Genomic DNA, 16,317 nt, shown 5'->3' with positions numbered 1-16,317 from the left:
TCAGTTAAAAAAGAAATTGTGATGGAAAATATTTTCAGTGTAAACTTAAACGACTAAAACCTATATATTTTTACATAAAATAATCTTAAAGAACGAACAATCACTTAAATCAATGATGCATTCAGGGGTATTTTTGTCCCCTTTGATTGTGAATGTATGAGTCACTCAGATAGCATAAGCCATGGTAAGATGTATAGAATTTCAGGAAATTAGCTTTAAAACTGCTCAAAAAATATCTCCAACCCATGACTAAATGTGTAGAATTGCAGGAAGTTAGCTTTAAATGGCAACATTTTGCAACAGCGGCCAATAAGGCGTCCTCTAAGATTTTCCGTCTGCGACTGCGACCTTGACCACACCCACTACCACGCCAACCACCAAAGTGGTCCAGAAGAAACCCTAGAATGGGGCTTCTCACTGCCTATTTCCTCTTTTGTGTCTTGGTTTAAACAACGGGTTGCTCAAACAGAATGTGTTTGACACATACAAGCTCAAAGCTGCATATTCTTGGGATTGCTCGCCGCAACGCCACAGGCAACCTATTACAGTATAATTACAATAGACCGTGCCTTTGACTTTTTTCCTCTGCCAATCTAGGAGGATATATAATCTCTCATACACAGCAATGCACAGTCATTTTGTGGGAGGAAGAGACCCCATTCCGCCGAGCCAGGCCCCATCCCGCCGAGCCAGGCCCCATCCCGCCGAGCCAGGCCCCATTCCGCCGAGCCAGGTCCCATTCCGCCGAGCCAGGCCCCATTCCGCCGAGCCAGGCCAGAGCTCTGCAACATAATACATCTACCTCCCATCAACAGGCTTTCTTTCAGTTGACCATGTAATATAACTCAGGGTCAAGGCTCAGGGTCAGCGCTCAAGAGTTTAACTTCTCTCAGAGAAAACAGCTGTTCCAGCTTCCCATGCAGAGACAGATCTCTAGTCAGAAGAACATGGAATGGCAACACATTGATAAAACAGGGGGAAAACACTGTACGTAGGCTAACCCTCTGAAATGATGTGCATGAAATGGTATTAAGATTAGACAAACCGATGCAGTCCTGATTGTCGACATACCGGACCTCGTTCACTCCAAGGCCCTCCTTCTGATACAGCTCTTGTTCCTAGAATTTGAAACAGAACAGTTCCAATAAACATTTATAATGACCTTCAGAATGACATTCAGAATATAATTGAATATTGTTTATTATACAAGATAGTTCTCTACTATAATGAGGCCAAGGACTCCAATGTATTCAAATAAATCCATCAAGGGTTGTTTTTCAATCTATTGTGCAATAACACACTACTTTACCAAGGTCTCTGACTAGGGTTGCAAAGTTACGGGAATGTTCAATAAATTCCCTGGTTTTCCCCAAATCCCGGTTGGAGGATTCCTGAAATCAGGAAGGAATAAGCAGGAATCCAGAATCCTCCAAAAAGGATTTCTGGAAAACCAAGTTCACGGAATTTTGCAGCATCATATCTGATAAATAAAACTGAATCCAAATGTCAAGGTTTCCTTCTGCTTGTTGCAAACACCTGGGCTCATTCTCAGTTAACCTTTTCTCGATTTCTTGCCTCCTTCTGAAAACGCATTGAAGAAGGTCCGATGGGAGGGACCCATGGACATTCCCTTCAAATAGTTTAGAAGGAGGCGAGGAGATAAGATGCTAGGAATCGCAGAAAGGCAACTTGAAGTTGAGCCCTGGTTGGAGAACTGGGATGTCAGTTAAGGAGGCAGGGACATTGGGGTGAACACACACAGACCATGGAAGAAGCACTCACCTCTTTCAGAATGCGCTCGTTGAAGAACTGCTGCAACTTCTCATTACAGTAGTTGATGCAGAACTGCTCAAAGCTGTTGTGCTCAAAGTACTCTGGAAGAGAGACATCAGGAAACGAAAACACATTAAAAAACCAAGCACTTTAGCCGTAAACCATCACTGTCTCTGACTAATGGACTCTTGCAATTATATGCAATGTGTGGTCCATGTTATGTTCGGTATAATGTTGTCTCGTGGGGAAATGTCTGTTGTTGTTGAAGTTGTTTTATGGACAATTATGCTGTAAAACCTTCCCCCTGAGGGATAATAAAGTGTGTTACTACTATCATATCATGTGGCATCATGTATCACATCCATAGAACACATATGCCCAGTGCCTTCAGAAAGTATTCACACCCCTTGACTTTTTCCACATGTGTTACAGCCTGAATTTAACATTTATTGAATTGAGATGTTGTGTCACTGGCCTACACAAAATAGCCCCATAATGTCAAAGTGGAATTGTTTTTTTTATGAAAAGCTGACATTTCTTGAGTCAATAAGTATTCAACCCCTTTGTTATGGCAAGCCTAAATAAGTTCAGGAGTTAAAATATGCTTTACAAGTCACATAATAAGTTGCATGGACCTAAGACAATAACATAGCAAGGCAGCAACACATGAAAACACAGCATGGTAGCAACACAACTTGACAACAACATAGTAGCAGCACAACATGTCAGCAGCACAAAACATGGTACAAACATTATTGGGCACAGACAACAGCACAAAGGACAAGAAGGTAAAGAGAACAATACATCTCGCGAAGCAGCCACAACTGTCAGTAAGAGTGTCCATGATTGAGTCTTTGAATGAAGAGGTTGAGATAAAACGGTCCAGTTTGAGTGTTTTTGTAGCTCGTTTTTGAATGAATGCCTCATCTCTGTACCCCACACATACAATTATCTGTAAGGTCCCTCAGTTGAGCAGTACATTTCAAACACAGATTCAACCACAAAGACCAGAGAGGTTTTCCAATGCCTTGCAAAGAAGGGCAACTATTGGTAGATGGGTAAAAAAAGCTGACAAAAAAGCTGAATATCCCTTTGAGCATGGTGAAGTTATTCATTACACTTTGGATGGTGTGTCAATACACCCAGTCATTACAAAGATACAGGTGTCCTTCCTAACTTGCCGGAGAGGAAAGATACAGTTCAGGGACTTCACCATGAGGCCAATGGTGACTTTAAAGCAGTTACAGAGTTTAATGGCTGTGACAGGAGAAAACTGAGGATGGATCAATAACATTGTAGTTACTCCACAATACTAGCCTCATTGACAGAGGAAAGATGAAAGCATGTACAGAATACAAATATTCCAAAACATGCATCCTATTTGCATTAAGGCACTAAAGTAATACTGCTAAAAATGATGTGCCAAAGCAATTCACTTTCTGTCCTGAATACAATTTGGGCAAATCCAATTCAACACATTACAGAGTACCACTCTGAATATTTTCAAGCATAGTGGTGGATGCATCATGTTATGAGTATGCTTGTAATCATTAAAGGACTGAGGAGTTTTTCAGGATAAAAAAAGAAATGGAATCCTAGAGGAAAACCTAGTTCAGTCTACTTTCCAACAGACTGAGATTAATTCCCGTTTCAGCAGAACAATAACCTGAAACACAAGGCCAAATCTACACTGGAGTTGCTTACCAAAAAGACTGAATGTTCCAGAGTGGCCGAGTTACAGTTTTGACATAAATCTGCTTGAAAATCTATGGCAAAACCTGAAAATGGTTGTCTAGCAATGATCAACAACCAATTTGACAGAGCTTAAAGAATTTTGAAAAGAACAATGGGCAAATGTTACACAATCTAGGTGTGGAAAGCTCTTAGAGACTTACCCAGAAAGACTTGCAGCTGTAATCGTTGGCAAAGGTGCTTCAACAAAGTATTGACTCAGGGGTGTAAATACTTACGTAAATCAGATATTTCTGAAAACCTTTTTTAAATACATTTGCAACACTTTCTAAAAACATGTTTTCACTTCGCAATTATGGGGTATTATGTGTAGATGAGTGAAATGTATACCTTTTTTTTATTTTTATAAATGTTGAATTCAGGCTGTAACACAACAAAATATGGAATAAGTCAAGAGGTATGAATACTTTCTGAAAGCACTGTACATAGGGCACATAGAAGAGGTACAGACCGAAGCCTGCGATATCCAGAACCCCGATGAAGTTGGCAGAGGAGTGGAAGGGGAAGCACTGGTTGACCCTGGTGACCACGTGGTCAAACAGCCGGCTGTACACAGCCTTGGCCAGGGCGTCCCGTGCATTGTTTGCCTGCTCCACTTTCAGTGGCACTCTGGAGGGAGAGAGAGGGGAGGGAGAGAGAGAGCAAGAGCGAGAATGAGCACATCACAGAACTGAAATTAATAAACTTAACTTTCTGTACGCAAAGCACATTTCTGTGAATAACATACAATGAAGTATATCTGATCTAAATCTAATTAATCGCACGAGGGAAAATTGGATTTGTCAACAGCAAAGAAACATACAGGCACAACGTATAAACCTGAGCACTGGTGGCTGGTGAAAGAAGTAGCCCACAACTCAAAGACCACAGAGTCACTCACTAATCCCATCCATTCACCACCGTGGGACTGCACAACTGTTCAGGGGCCTGCTCGCTTTCCCAAGAGGGTAATTGCATTATTGATATCTTGGGAGAAAAGAGTGACTGTAATATGATAAGGAGCCATAACAATGACAGAAGGTATTAGCATCATAGCTCTGTGTTGGTATTACAACTGCCTGGGAGCTCTGACTGCAGTCAAGTATGCAGCTCAATAATTACAGACCATAGAGAGAGGGCTAAGAATGAAGAGGAATGGAAAAAGGTACAATATGAATACCCCGTGGACTTTCAACAAGTTTTACATCTGCCCTTTTCTTTACAAACATCATTGTCATGCACTTTAGGCATGACAGAAAATAACTAATTCTCTATCTGTGGCACTTAGACATTAAGTACTCAGAGAACTGCTATGTCCAAGTCCACCTTAGTAATTATTTCAGATTCTTTTCACACACATTCACCTCCATCACACACACACCCACACACACACACACACCCACACACACACCCACACACACACACACCTCCTCTCTCTCTCTCGGGCAGGACATTTCCATTATCCTGTCCCCCCCATGTATCTCCCTTCAGCACTGGCTGATGTGTTGAGACGACAGCCACATCCCACAAGATAAGGACTCTCCATGATAACCTAATCCATGATAACCCCATCCTTACCCCACCTCCCCAACTCGTTTTACACCCTTGACCCCCCAGCTCTCAGTACACACCTGGCCTCGCTCGCTTGCTCTTTCACTCTACCACACCGCATGTTTAATTCATTATCCCCTTGCTTCTTCCAGCCAGTGAGAAGAGCACATAGCCCCCAGTTAAAACATTTGAATACAAAGGTTAAGCCTTGGCCTCATTTAAAAACCAAGCGGTTTGCCATCACACTAACAGTAGCGGTGATGCGTGTATCCCCTATGAAGCCCACATGCTCTATGATCTCCATAACATACTCTCCGGCACCATGTTCTCAGATGTAATCAGGAAGTTGAGAAGCTCACATCTCATTAAATTAGCTTTAAATGAGTCTGTGTAGTGAGCATGTATATTGGTTTGCTGAGAGAGTGGAAGACTGTACCCCCTGCCCTCGCTGAACTACAGAGTCCGCCACAGAACTCACCATGGTGGGGTAAACATGATTAACGTCCCTCTCTCCCACTCTCTGCCTCGCACATTTAAACACCTTAAAGCTAGTCCCCAAACAAACTAACATTTAGCTGGCTACAGCTTTCCCCCTTACATAAGTAATACAAATATCTCTGCTATAGTGGTGGAGCCGCAGACAGAGAGACGTTTGAAATCCACACCCACCCTTTATAAGACACTTACTGCAAATATACTCACACATTGCTATTGTTGCTATTAATTAAACAGAAGATTATTTAAATTTTAGTCATTTAGCAGACACTCTTATCCAGAGTGACTTACAGTACTGAATGCATACATTTATGTACTGGTCCCCCGTGGGAATGAAACCCACAACCCTGGTGTTGCAAGCGCCATGCTCTAACAACTGAGCTACACAGGACCAGAAAGTACTGTACACCACTAACTCATTGCTTATTATTATGCCCTCTTAATGAAACGTGAGAGCTCTCCCTCTCACCACAGCATGCATACAAACCTTGGCCCTGGTCAAAAGTAGTGCACTATATGTAGGAAATAGGGTGTCATTTAGGACGCACTCATAAAGGCACAGCCAGGCCCATATAAACCAGCACTTCAAGCACAAGTGTCTCTCGCTCCACAACAGACAAACATTAGTGTGGGAGGGCGGGTGGGAGGGTAATTGCAGGTAGCGAGTGGCTTGGCATTCAGGTTGGCGAGCCGAGGGAGTGCCAAGCTGCCCGTACAACAATCACAGTCAGGCATTAGGAAGACTGAGCCACGGCTAAATACATGCAAGGCCTTGGCGTAGATAGAGATAGGGACTGTTTCCTAAATGGCACCCTATTTCCTATAGTGCTCTGTCAAATGTAGTGCACTATATAGGGCAGGGATCATCAACTAGATTCAGTCGCGGGCAGATGTTTTCTTGAGCATATGGTCAGGGGGCCGGAACATAATTACATAATTTGTAGACTGCAAATTGACCGCAAGAAGATCTAACAGACCGCCCAAACAGATATAATATTTGACTAAAATATGACTTATCTCTTGAGCAAATAGCCTACAACTGTGTCTGTCCGGAGCTCACTGGAGCAGAAACTCTAAAAGGCCCAGAACACTAAGTTTGCCAGCATGAGCTTTGGGCCTTGACCAAGTTCATAGAGTTTCAAGTTCCTTGCACACAGACCATGCATAGCCAATGTGATTTACAGGATATATATATTTTTAAAATCAGGATATTTTCTTTATTTGTTGGCTTCATGTAGGCTATTTTTACATATTGGCAATGTCAATAGAAGTTATTTTTATATTTGTATAATTTTCATTTAGAAAGAATTTTGATTAACTGCATGACGTTGATTTTGAGACATGAAGACTATTATAAATGAAACTGTTCCATGAAAATGTGCATATGAAAACCATCTGTAGAGGAATCATCAGCAGGCAGATCAGTAGGGAACGGTACGATAACATGGCACTCCAAATGGAAAAGATTGGTGACCGCTGGTATAGCCTATTACTGGCAACTTCAGGAGCTTAGAATCTGCAAAGGCCAGCAGCAGGAGGAGGGTCAGGAACAGTTCTTTCTTTCTTCTGGTTAAGCTATATTGATCTCTGGCTCCCTCTTTAGTAATGTGTCTTCATTTTTAATCACAGTGCTTAAAGCATCAGACAAGTTCAGTAGCCTACATATAGTTGATTTTATTCAAAACATAGGTTGTGTCTATATATTGAAAAACACACACTTAAAAATGTCAACCAATCGATTGGTCGGGGACAGCCCTATGTGAAACCCTGATGTAATGAATAGGGTTCCATTTGGGATGCATACAGGGACTAGGGAAGTCTTGGAGGAGGGCAAATGCTTGTCTTTTATTCCCTCCATCACTTTGAAGACCTCGGAGCTGTCCATTCCCACAGCAACATGACCGTATTGTTTCCCACAGCAACATGACCGTATTGTTTCCCACAGCAACATGACCGTATTGTTTCCCACAGCAACATGACCGTATTGCTTCCCACAGCAACATGACCGTATTGTTTCCCACAGCAACATGACCGTATTGTTTCCCACAGCAACATGACCGTATTGTTTCCCACAGCAACATGACCGTATTGTTTCCCACAGCAACATGACCGTATTGCTTCCCACAGCAACATGACCGTATTGTTTCCCAGAGCAACATGACCGTATTGTTTCCCACAGCAACATGACCGTGTTGTTTCCCACAGCAACATGATCATATTGATTCTTCTCTGCATGTAATACTGTGATTCTCTCTCCTCTCCACTGCTCAGCCCTACCTCTACCAGTGTGTTCTATCATCAACAGGAAAAGTATGGTAGGGCTGAGGGAGGGAGGATGAATGCTTGGCTGCTGCTGGCTGATGCTGCGGTGTGTGTGACAGAATGGTGCTCCTATTTTTAACTCTCAGCACAATACCCACTGGGAGTGATGTCAGACACACACACACACACACACACACACACACACACACACACACACACAGTTGAAGTCGGAAGTTTACATACACTTAGGTTGGAGTCATTAAAACTGGTTTTTCAAACACTCCACAAATTTCTTGTTAACAAACTATAGTTTTGGCAATTCGGTTAGGACATCTACTTTGTGCATGACACAAGTCATTTTTCCTACAATTGTTTACAGACAAATTATTTCACTTATAATTCACTGTATCACATTTCCAGTGGGTCAGAAGTTTACATACACTAAGTTGACCGTGCCTTTAAACAGCTTGAAAAATTCCAGAAAATTATGTCATGGCTTTAGAAGCTTCTGATATGCTAATTGACATAATTTGAGTCAATTGGAGGTGTACCTGTGGATGTATTTCAAGGCCTACCTTCAAACTCAGTGCCTCTTTGCTTGACATCATGGGAAAATCAAAAGAAATCAGCCAAGACCTCAGAAAAAGAATTGTAGACCAGTAAAACGAGTCCTATATCGACATAACCTGAAAAGCCGCTAAGCAAGGAAGAAGCCACTGCTCCAAAACCGCCATAAAAAAGCCAGACTACGGTTTGCAACTACACATGGGGAAAATATTGTACTTTTTAGAGATATGTCCTCTGGTCTGATGAAACAAAAACAGAACTGTTTGGCCATAATGACCATCGTTATGTTTGGAGGAAAAGGGGGAGGCTTGCAAGCCAAAGAACACCATCCCAACTGTGAAGCACGGGGATGGCAGCATCATGTTGTGAGGGTGCTTTGCAGCAGGAGGGACTGGTGCACTTCACAAAATAGATGGCATCATGAGGGAGGAAAAGTATATGGATATATTGAAGCAACATCTCAAGACATCAGTCAGGAAGTCAAAGCTTGGTCGCAAATGGGTGTTCCAAATGGACAATGACCTCAATAATACTTCCAAAGCTGTGGCAAAATGGCTTAAGGACAACAAAGTCAAGGTATTGGAGTGGCCATCACAAAGCCCTGACCTCAATCCTATAGAAAATGTGTGGGCAGAAGTGAAAAAGCATGTGCGAGTAAGGAGGCCTACAAACCTGACTCAATTACACCAGCTCTGTCAGGAGGAATGGGCCAAAAATTCACCCAACTTATTGTGGGAAGCTTGTGGAAGGCTACCTGAAACATTTGACCCAAGTTAAACAATTTAAATGCAATGCTACCAAATACTAATTGAGTGTATGTAAACTTCTGACCCACTGGGAATGTGATGAAAGAAATTAAATAAATAATTCTCTCCTCTATTATTCTGACATTTCACATTCTTAAAATAAAGTGGTGATCCTAACTGACCTAGGACAAGGAATTTTTACTAGGATTAAATGTCAGGAATTGTGAAAAACTGAGTTTAAATGTATTTGGCTAAGGTGTATGTAAACTTCTGACTTCAAATGTAGATGCACTGTGCATTTCACTACTTTTGACCAGGGCTATGGTGACTTACTTGATAACTGTTCCTTTGGTGCCCCCTGCTGTGGTGAGCATGACCCTGGACGTGAGGCTGACACTCAGGTCCTGCTCTCCCAGACCCAGCAGCTCAGCACAGTACTCCACCGTCTGGCTTGACTGGTTCTTTATGGTGCAGCCACCTGGTGGGACAGACATGCAGAACGGTAACATTGTGAGTCGTTTAGTTATGTTGTTAGTAACGTTGTGAGGACGATGTTTGGGGGGGGGCTGAAAGCCACTACGTACAAGTTTTACTCTGATGTTAAAAATAAATGGCTTATTCCCATAGAGATTTGATCTTCCTCTGGGTTGTCTGAAACATAATGTGTAATGTGGAGTCAGTGAGTAGAAGAGAGCCCAAGACATTCACACCGTAATGCATCAGCCCTGACAAATGAGAGAATACTAACTTGCTCGAACAACACAAATATACAAGATGATTCTGTAAGAGATTACCGCAGAGCACTACAAAGAGTGACATTCACAAAGAAGACACATGAGAATCTTTTCATCAGTTACTCTGATGGCTTTGTATTAATAATGAATGAAGGGGAGGAGAATGACTAGTCCGCAGTGTCCTTGGTGTATGTAGTGGCTCCTTAATAGTGAATAAAAGCCCTTTCACAGACTACAACAATGGTGCTTTTCCACTGAGACCCCCACACCAGTGGGCAGTGTTTTATGTTAACGTGAGCTCTAGTGTTGTGGTGTTTCCATCAGGAGTGTGGCACTAAAGACTTATGGTGAGCAGAATCAACAACTACTGCATCATTCAAGACTGTTGCTTTGTGAGAAGGTGTTAAAGTTCACTGTTAGACATTGTTATGTAAATGTCAGCTGAAAAGTACCCAGGGAGTAGCTTCCAAGTTCGCCGGAGCCATGGCTCAGTGAGACACGGGGTGCCGGCCCGCGTAGATGGAAACAAATGTCTGAGCCTTTTGGGTAAAACACTGGTGTAAATTGTAAATGGAAATGCGGCACAAGAGGCCACATGGGCCTTTAGAAGGAAGATGAAGACTAAAGTAAATCGATCACAGAGCAGAGTGTTCTGGCGGACCACAGCAAAATGGCACCTGCTGCCCGGACACAAGGATAATTTTGTTAGTGCCTTGCAAAAGTATTCATACCCCTTGGCTATTATCCTATTTTGTTGCATTACAACCTGTAATTTAAATTGATTTTTATTTGGATTCCATGTAATGGACATACAAAAAACAGTCCAAATTGGTGAAATGAAATTAAGCCCCTAAATAAGACCTGGTGCAACCAATTACCTTCAGAAGTCACATAATTAGTTAAATAAAGTCCACCTGTGTGCAATCTAAGTGTCACATGATCCGTCACATGATCTCAGTATATATACACCTGTTCTGAAAGGCCCCAGAGTCTGCAACACCACTAAGCAAGGGGCACCACCAAGCAAGCGGCACCATGAAGACCAAGGAGATCTCCAAACAGGTCAGGGACAAAGTTGTGGAGAAGTACATATCAGGGTTGGGTTATAAAAAAATATCTGAAACTTTGAACATCCCATGGAGCACTATTAAATCCATTATAAAAAATGGAAAGAATATGGCACCACAACAAACCTGCCAAGAGAGGGCCGCCCACCAAAACTCACAGACCAAGCAAGGAGGGCATTAATCAGAGAGGCAAAAAAGTGACCAAAGATAACTCTGAAGGAGCTACAAAGCTCCACAGCAGAGATTGGAGTAGCTGTCCATAGGACCACTTTAAGCTGTACACTCCACAGAGCTGGGCTTTACGGAAGAGTGGTCGGAAAAAGCCATTGCTTAAAGAAAAAAATTAGAAGAAGAAGAAAGAAAAAATTAAGCAAACATGTTCGGTGTTCGCCAAAAGGCATGTGGGAGACTCCCAAAACATATGTAGAAGGTACTCTGATCAGATGAGACTAAAATGTTGCTTTTTGGACATCAAGAAAAGCGCTATGTCTGGCGCAAACCCAACACCTCATCACCCCGAGAATCCCATCCCCACGTGAAGATGGTGGTGGCATCATCATGCTGTGGGGATCGGCAGGGACTGGGAAACTGGCCAGAATTGAAGGAATGATGGATGGAGCTAAAAACAGGGAAATTCTTGAGGGAAATCTGTTTCAGTCTTCCAGAGATTTGAGACTGGGACCGAGGTTCACCTTCCAGCACGACAATGACCCTAAGCATACCGCTAAAGCAACACAAGTGTTTTAAGGGGAAACATTTAAATGCTTTGGAATAGCGTAGTCAAAGCCCAGACCTTAATCCAATTGAGAATCTGTGGAATGACTTAAAAGATTGCTGTACACCAGTGGAACCCATCTAACTTGAAGGAGCTGGAGCAGTTTTGCCTTGAAGACAGGGCAAAAATCCCAGTGGCTAGATGTGCCAAGCTTATAGAGACATACCCCAAGAGACTTTCAGTTGTAATTACTTTAAAAGGTGGCTCGACAAAGTTTTGACTTTGGGGGGGGTGAATAGTTATGCACGCTCAAGTATTCAATTTTTTTAAATCTTATTTCTTGTTTGTTTCACATAAAAATATATTTTGCATCTTCAAAGTGGTAGGCATGTTGTGTAAATCAAATGATACAAACCCCCCAAAAATCTATTTTAATTCCATGTTGTAAGACAACAAAATAGGAAAAATGCCAAGGGGGTGAATACTTTGGCAAGCCACTGTAGACTAGACCAATGATTTCTTCATGCAACAACACACAATGAGAAAATGCCAAGGTATCTTCCAGCTCTGTGACAAAAAAAACTTTAACTACCACTTTCTCAGCATCCCTTATGCTTCCTGTCCTGTGCCCTGGTGCTTTACTCATATTGTCACTGCACTCACAGAGACAGCTATGTCTTTGTTATTGGTTGGCGTACCAAACAGTGTGTGTTCTGAAGTAATGTGGTCTGACAAGACATCTCATAAGCCAGCCATGTGTTAAAGGGATACCTTGGGATTTGTCAGATGAACTCGTGGATGTGTGTGTCTGTGTGCAGTGTGAAGGAAGTTGCTAGCTAGCGCAATTTCTAACTAGCATTAGCACAATGACTGGAAGTCTATGGGTAACTACTAGCATGCTAACAGATACCCATAGACTTCCAGTCATACCCCAAGAGACTTTCAGTTGTAATTACTGCAAAAGGTGGCTTGACAAAGTTTTGACTTGGGGGGTGAATAGTTAAGCACGCTCAAGTATTCCGTTTAGCTAGCAACTTCCTTCAAACTGCAGAGAGACACACAAAAATGGTATCCACGAGTGTATTAAAAAAAATTTTTTTTTTGGTCATTTAGCAGACGCTCTAATCCAGAGCGACATACAGTCGTGAATGCATACATTTCATACATTTCATTTATTTTTTGTACTGGCCCCCCGTGGGAATCAAACCCACAACCCTGGCATTGTACACACCATGCTGGCGTTGCAAACACTATGCTCTACCAACTGAGCCACAGGGAAGGCCTTCATCTGACTCTGGGGAAGTAGATATAGGGCTTCACATGCATACATGCATACACACACACACAGACAGAGAGAGTAAGACTTGGCTCACCTGATATGGAAACTACACTGCTCAAAAAAATAAAGGGAACACTAAAATAACACATCCTAGATCTGAATGAATGAAATAATCTTATTAAATACTTTTTTCTTTACATAGTTGAATGTGCTGACAACAAAATCACACAAAAATAATCAATGGAAATCCAGTCCATAGCATCAATGCCTTCCTCTTGCAGGAACTGCTGACACACTCCAGCCACATGAGGTCTAGCATTGTCTTGCATTAGGAGGAACCCAGGGCCAACCGCACCAGCATATGGTCTCACAAGGGGTCTGAGGATCTCATCTCGGTACCTAATGGCAGTCAGGCTACCTCTGGCGAGCACATGGAGGGCTGTGCGGCCCCCCAAAGAAATGCCACCCCACACCATGACTGACCCACCGCCAAACCGGTCATGCTGGAGGATGTTGCAGGCAGCAGAACGTTCTCCACGGCGTCTCCAGACTCTGTCACGTCTGTCACATGTGCTCAGTGTGAACCTGCTTTCATCTGTGAAGAGCACAGGGCACCAGTGGCGAATTTGCCAATCTTGGTGTTCTCTGGCAAATGCCAAACGTCCTGCACGGTGTTGGGCTGTAAGCACAACCCCCACCTGTGGACGTCGGGCCCTCATACCACCCTCATGGAGTCTGTTTCTGACCGTTTGAGCAGACACATGCACATTTGTGGCCTGCTGGAGGTCCTTTTGCAGGGCTCTGGCAGTACTTCTCCTGCTCCTCCTTGCACAAAGGCGGAGGTAGCGGTCCTGCTGCTGGGTTGTTGCCCTCCTACGGCCTCCTCCACGTCTCCTGATGTACTGGCCTGTCTCCTGGTAGCGCCTCCATGCTCTGGATACTACGCTGACAGACACAGCAAACCTTCTTGCCACAGCTCTCATTGATGTGCCATCCTGGATGAGCTGCACTACCTGAGCCACTTGTGTGGGTTGTAGACTCTGTCTCATGCTACCACTAGAGTGAAAGCACCGCCAGCATTCAAAAGTGACCAAAACATCAGCCAGGAAGCATAGGAACTGAGAAGTGGTCTGTGGTCACCACCTGCAGAACCACTCCTTTATTGGGGGTGTCTTGCTAATTGCCTATAATTTCCACCTGTTGTCTATTCCATTTGCACAACAGCATGTGAAATGTATTGTCAATCAGTGTTGCTTCCTAAGTGGACAGTTTGATTTCACGGAAGTGTGATTGACTTGGAGTTACATTGTGTTGTTTAAGTGTTCCCTTTATTTTTTTGAGCAGTGTATATTGAGCAGTGAGTGTGAGAGAAAGAAAGAGTCAGACAGAGACCGACCGTCACCCTGCTTACCCGATGTGCTGCCTGCCTCCTCAAAGTCGATGTTGCCCAAGTGCAGCACCCCGGCCACCACCCTGAACAGGTCCAGCTTCTCTGTATCATCCAGGCCAATCTTCTTCATGGCTCCGCACATCCTGTTGAAGTCCCCCTGGTCATCCAGCAGAGGGTCCTTCAGGGGCCCAGCCTTCAGGTGCTGAGGAACCATAGTTGGGAGAAGACAGGTCAGTGGTCACCCTCACCCGGGGCCACCCTGGCTGTGTTAAGACAGGCAGACCAATTCTTTTGACCAATCAGTTCATCTCAAAAAAAGATCTGATGTGAAAAGATCTGATGTGATTGGCCAAAAGACCAATTAGTGGAAAAAATATCAGAATTGGGCTGCCTGTGTGAACGCAGCGCCTCTCTCTATAACCTTAACCCTTCAGGAGCCCAGCATTTCAGGTGCTAATAGACCATGGGGAGAGGATGGGTCAGTGACCAGGGTTACACGCTCTTCACAGAAGGTGTACTGTCTCAAAGACTGGAGGCTTGCATTGGAGGCTTAAAGTAAGCTGTGTCAAGGCTGTGTCTTAACATCAATAAAATAACCTCTCAAATTACCCATCAAGTAAAAATACCATCTGTCTCCCTCACTGAGGTTTTCTTTGACTTGGTGAAAGTGTTTGTTTGGATCTGAGCGGAGGCATGGGCTGCTACTTCACATGTAACATTGGGACTTGAAGCTATAATGCATTTTTGTTGTACAGAATTAGCACAATAAACCTGCATGAAAGCTGAGGTACATCACATCTCCAACTAGCTGCAGTAGGAAGAGAAGCAGGGATAGTACATTGGATCACACACCTGGAAAACCAACCACACAAGAAGAATGTCACAGTACCATGGTATACTGGTATAGAAATTACAACATACTGTAGCTTCTAACACCAGACTAGAATGCCAGATAAATGGCATTAGGTTTCCTAAACTGAAACAACAAACATTTAAATTTCTGAATAAGACCCATCTCTCTACATGCAATTTTAGATTCTTGAACTTATTTCAACTGACATTATTCTGTAACTGAAGGTGGATGCACTCGTTTATTAATTTAAACTAAGGCAATTCATATTTTTCTGCACACCATAAAGTACACAACACAATTGACTTGTAAACAACAACCATAAGTTACAGTGATTTAGGGAGGTGGGTGTAGAGGAGCAGTTTGTTCTTCTCTATAGAGAAATCTAAAACCTAAGGCAGGGTTCCCCAACTGGCCTTATTTAGCCCACCTGCGGGCTAAATATTTATTTGCCTACCCCAAGTTTTATTTGCCTACCCCAAGTTCTTTTGACAAAAAAATGTCATTCTAACACATAACACATATGGAATCATGTAGTATCCAAAAAAGTGTTAAACAAATCAAAAGTAGCCACCCTTTGCCTTGATGACAGCTTTGCACACTCTAGGCATTCTCTCAACCAGCTTCATGAGGAATGCTTTTCCAACAGTCTTGACGGAGTTCCCACATATGCTGAGCACTTGTTGGCTGCTTTTCCTTCACTCTGCGGTCCAACTCATCCCAAACCATCTCAATTGAGTTGAGGTCGGGTGATTGAGGAGGCCAGGTCATCTGATGCAGCACTCCAATACCCTCCTTCTTGGTCAAATAGCCCTTACACAGCCTGGAAGTGTGTTTTGGATCATTGTCCTGTGGAAAAACAAATGATAGTCCCACTAAGCGCAAACCAGCCATGCTGGTTAAGTGTGGCTTAAATTCTAAATAAAATCACTGAGTGTCACCAGCAAAGCACCCCCACACCATCACACCTCTTCCTCCATGCTTTACGGTGGGAACCACACATGCAGAGATCATCCGTTCACCTACTCTGCGTCTCACAAAGACATGGCAGTTGGAACCAAAAATCTCAAATTTGGACTCATCAGACCAGAGGACAGATATCCACCGGTCTTATGTCCATTGCTCGTGTTTCTCGACCCAAGCAAGTCTCTTCTGCT

General features: G+C 43.2%; 1 protein-coding gene across 1 annotated transcript; it reads right to left on the bottom strand.

Annotated features, from left to right (window-relative positions):
• Positions 1-851: 851 nt before the first annotated feature.
• On the bottom strand, positions 852-14,539 carry LOC115182837 (unconventional myosin-VI-like). The gene is made up of 5 exons (XM_029744250.1): positions 14,332-14,539; positions 9,459-9,603; positions 3,977-4,134; positions 1,783-1,874; positions 852-1,118 (listed from the first exon to the last, which is right to left on the bottom strand). The coding sequence occupies exons 1-5, from the start codon at positions 14,522-14,524 to the stop codon at positions 852-854; spliced, it is 855 nt and encodes a 284-aa protein (XP_029600110.1). The 5' UTR covers positions 14,525-14,539.
• Positions 14,540-16,317: the final 1,778 nt, after the last annotated feature.

Source organism: Salmo trutta, unplaced genomic scaffold, assembly GCF_901001165.1.
Source record: "Salmo trutta unplaced genomic scaffold, fSalTru1.1, whole genome shotgun sequence".
In the NCBI taxonomy this organism is placed as follows: domain Eukaryota; kingdom Metazoa; phylum Chordata; class Actinopteri; order Salmoniformes; family Salmonidae; genus Salmo; species Salmo trutta.
This window is presented reverse-complemented; position numbering and strand designations above follow the sequence as displayed.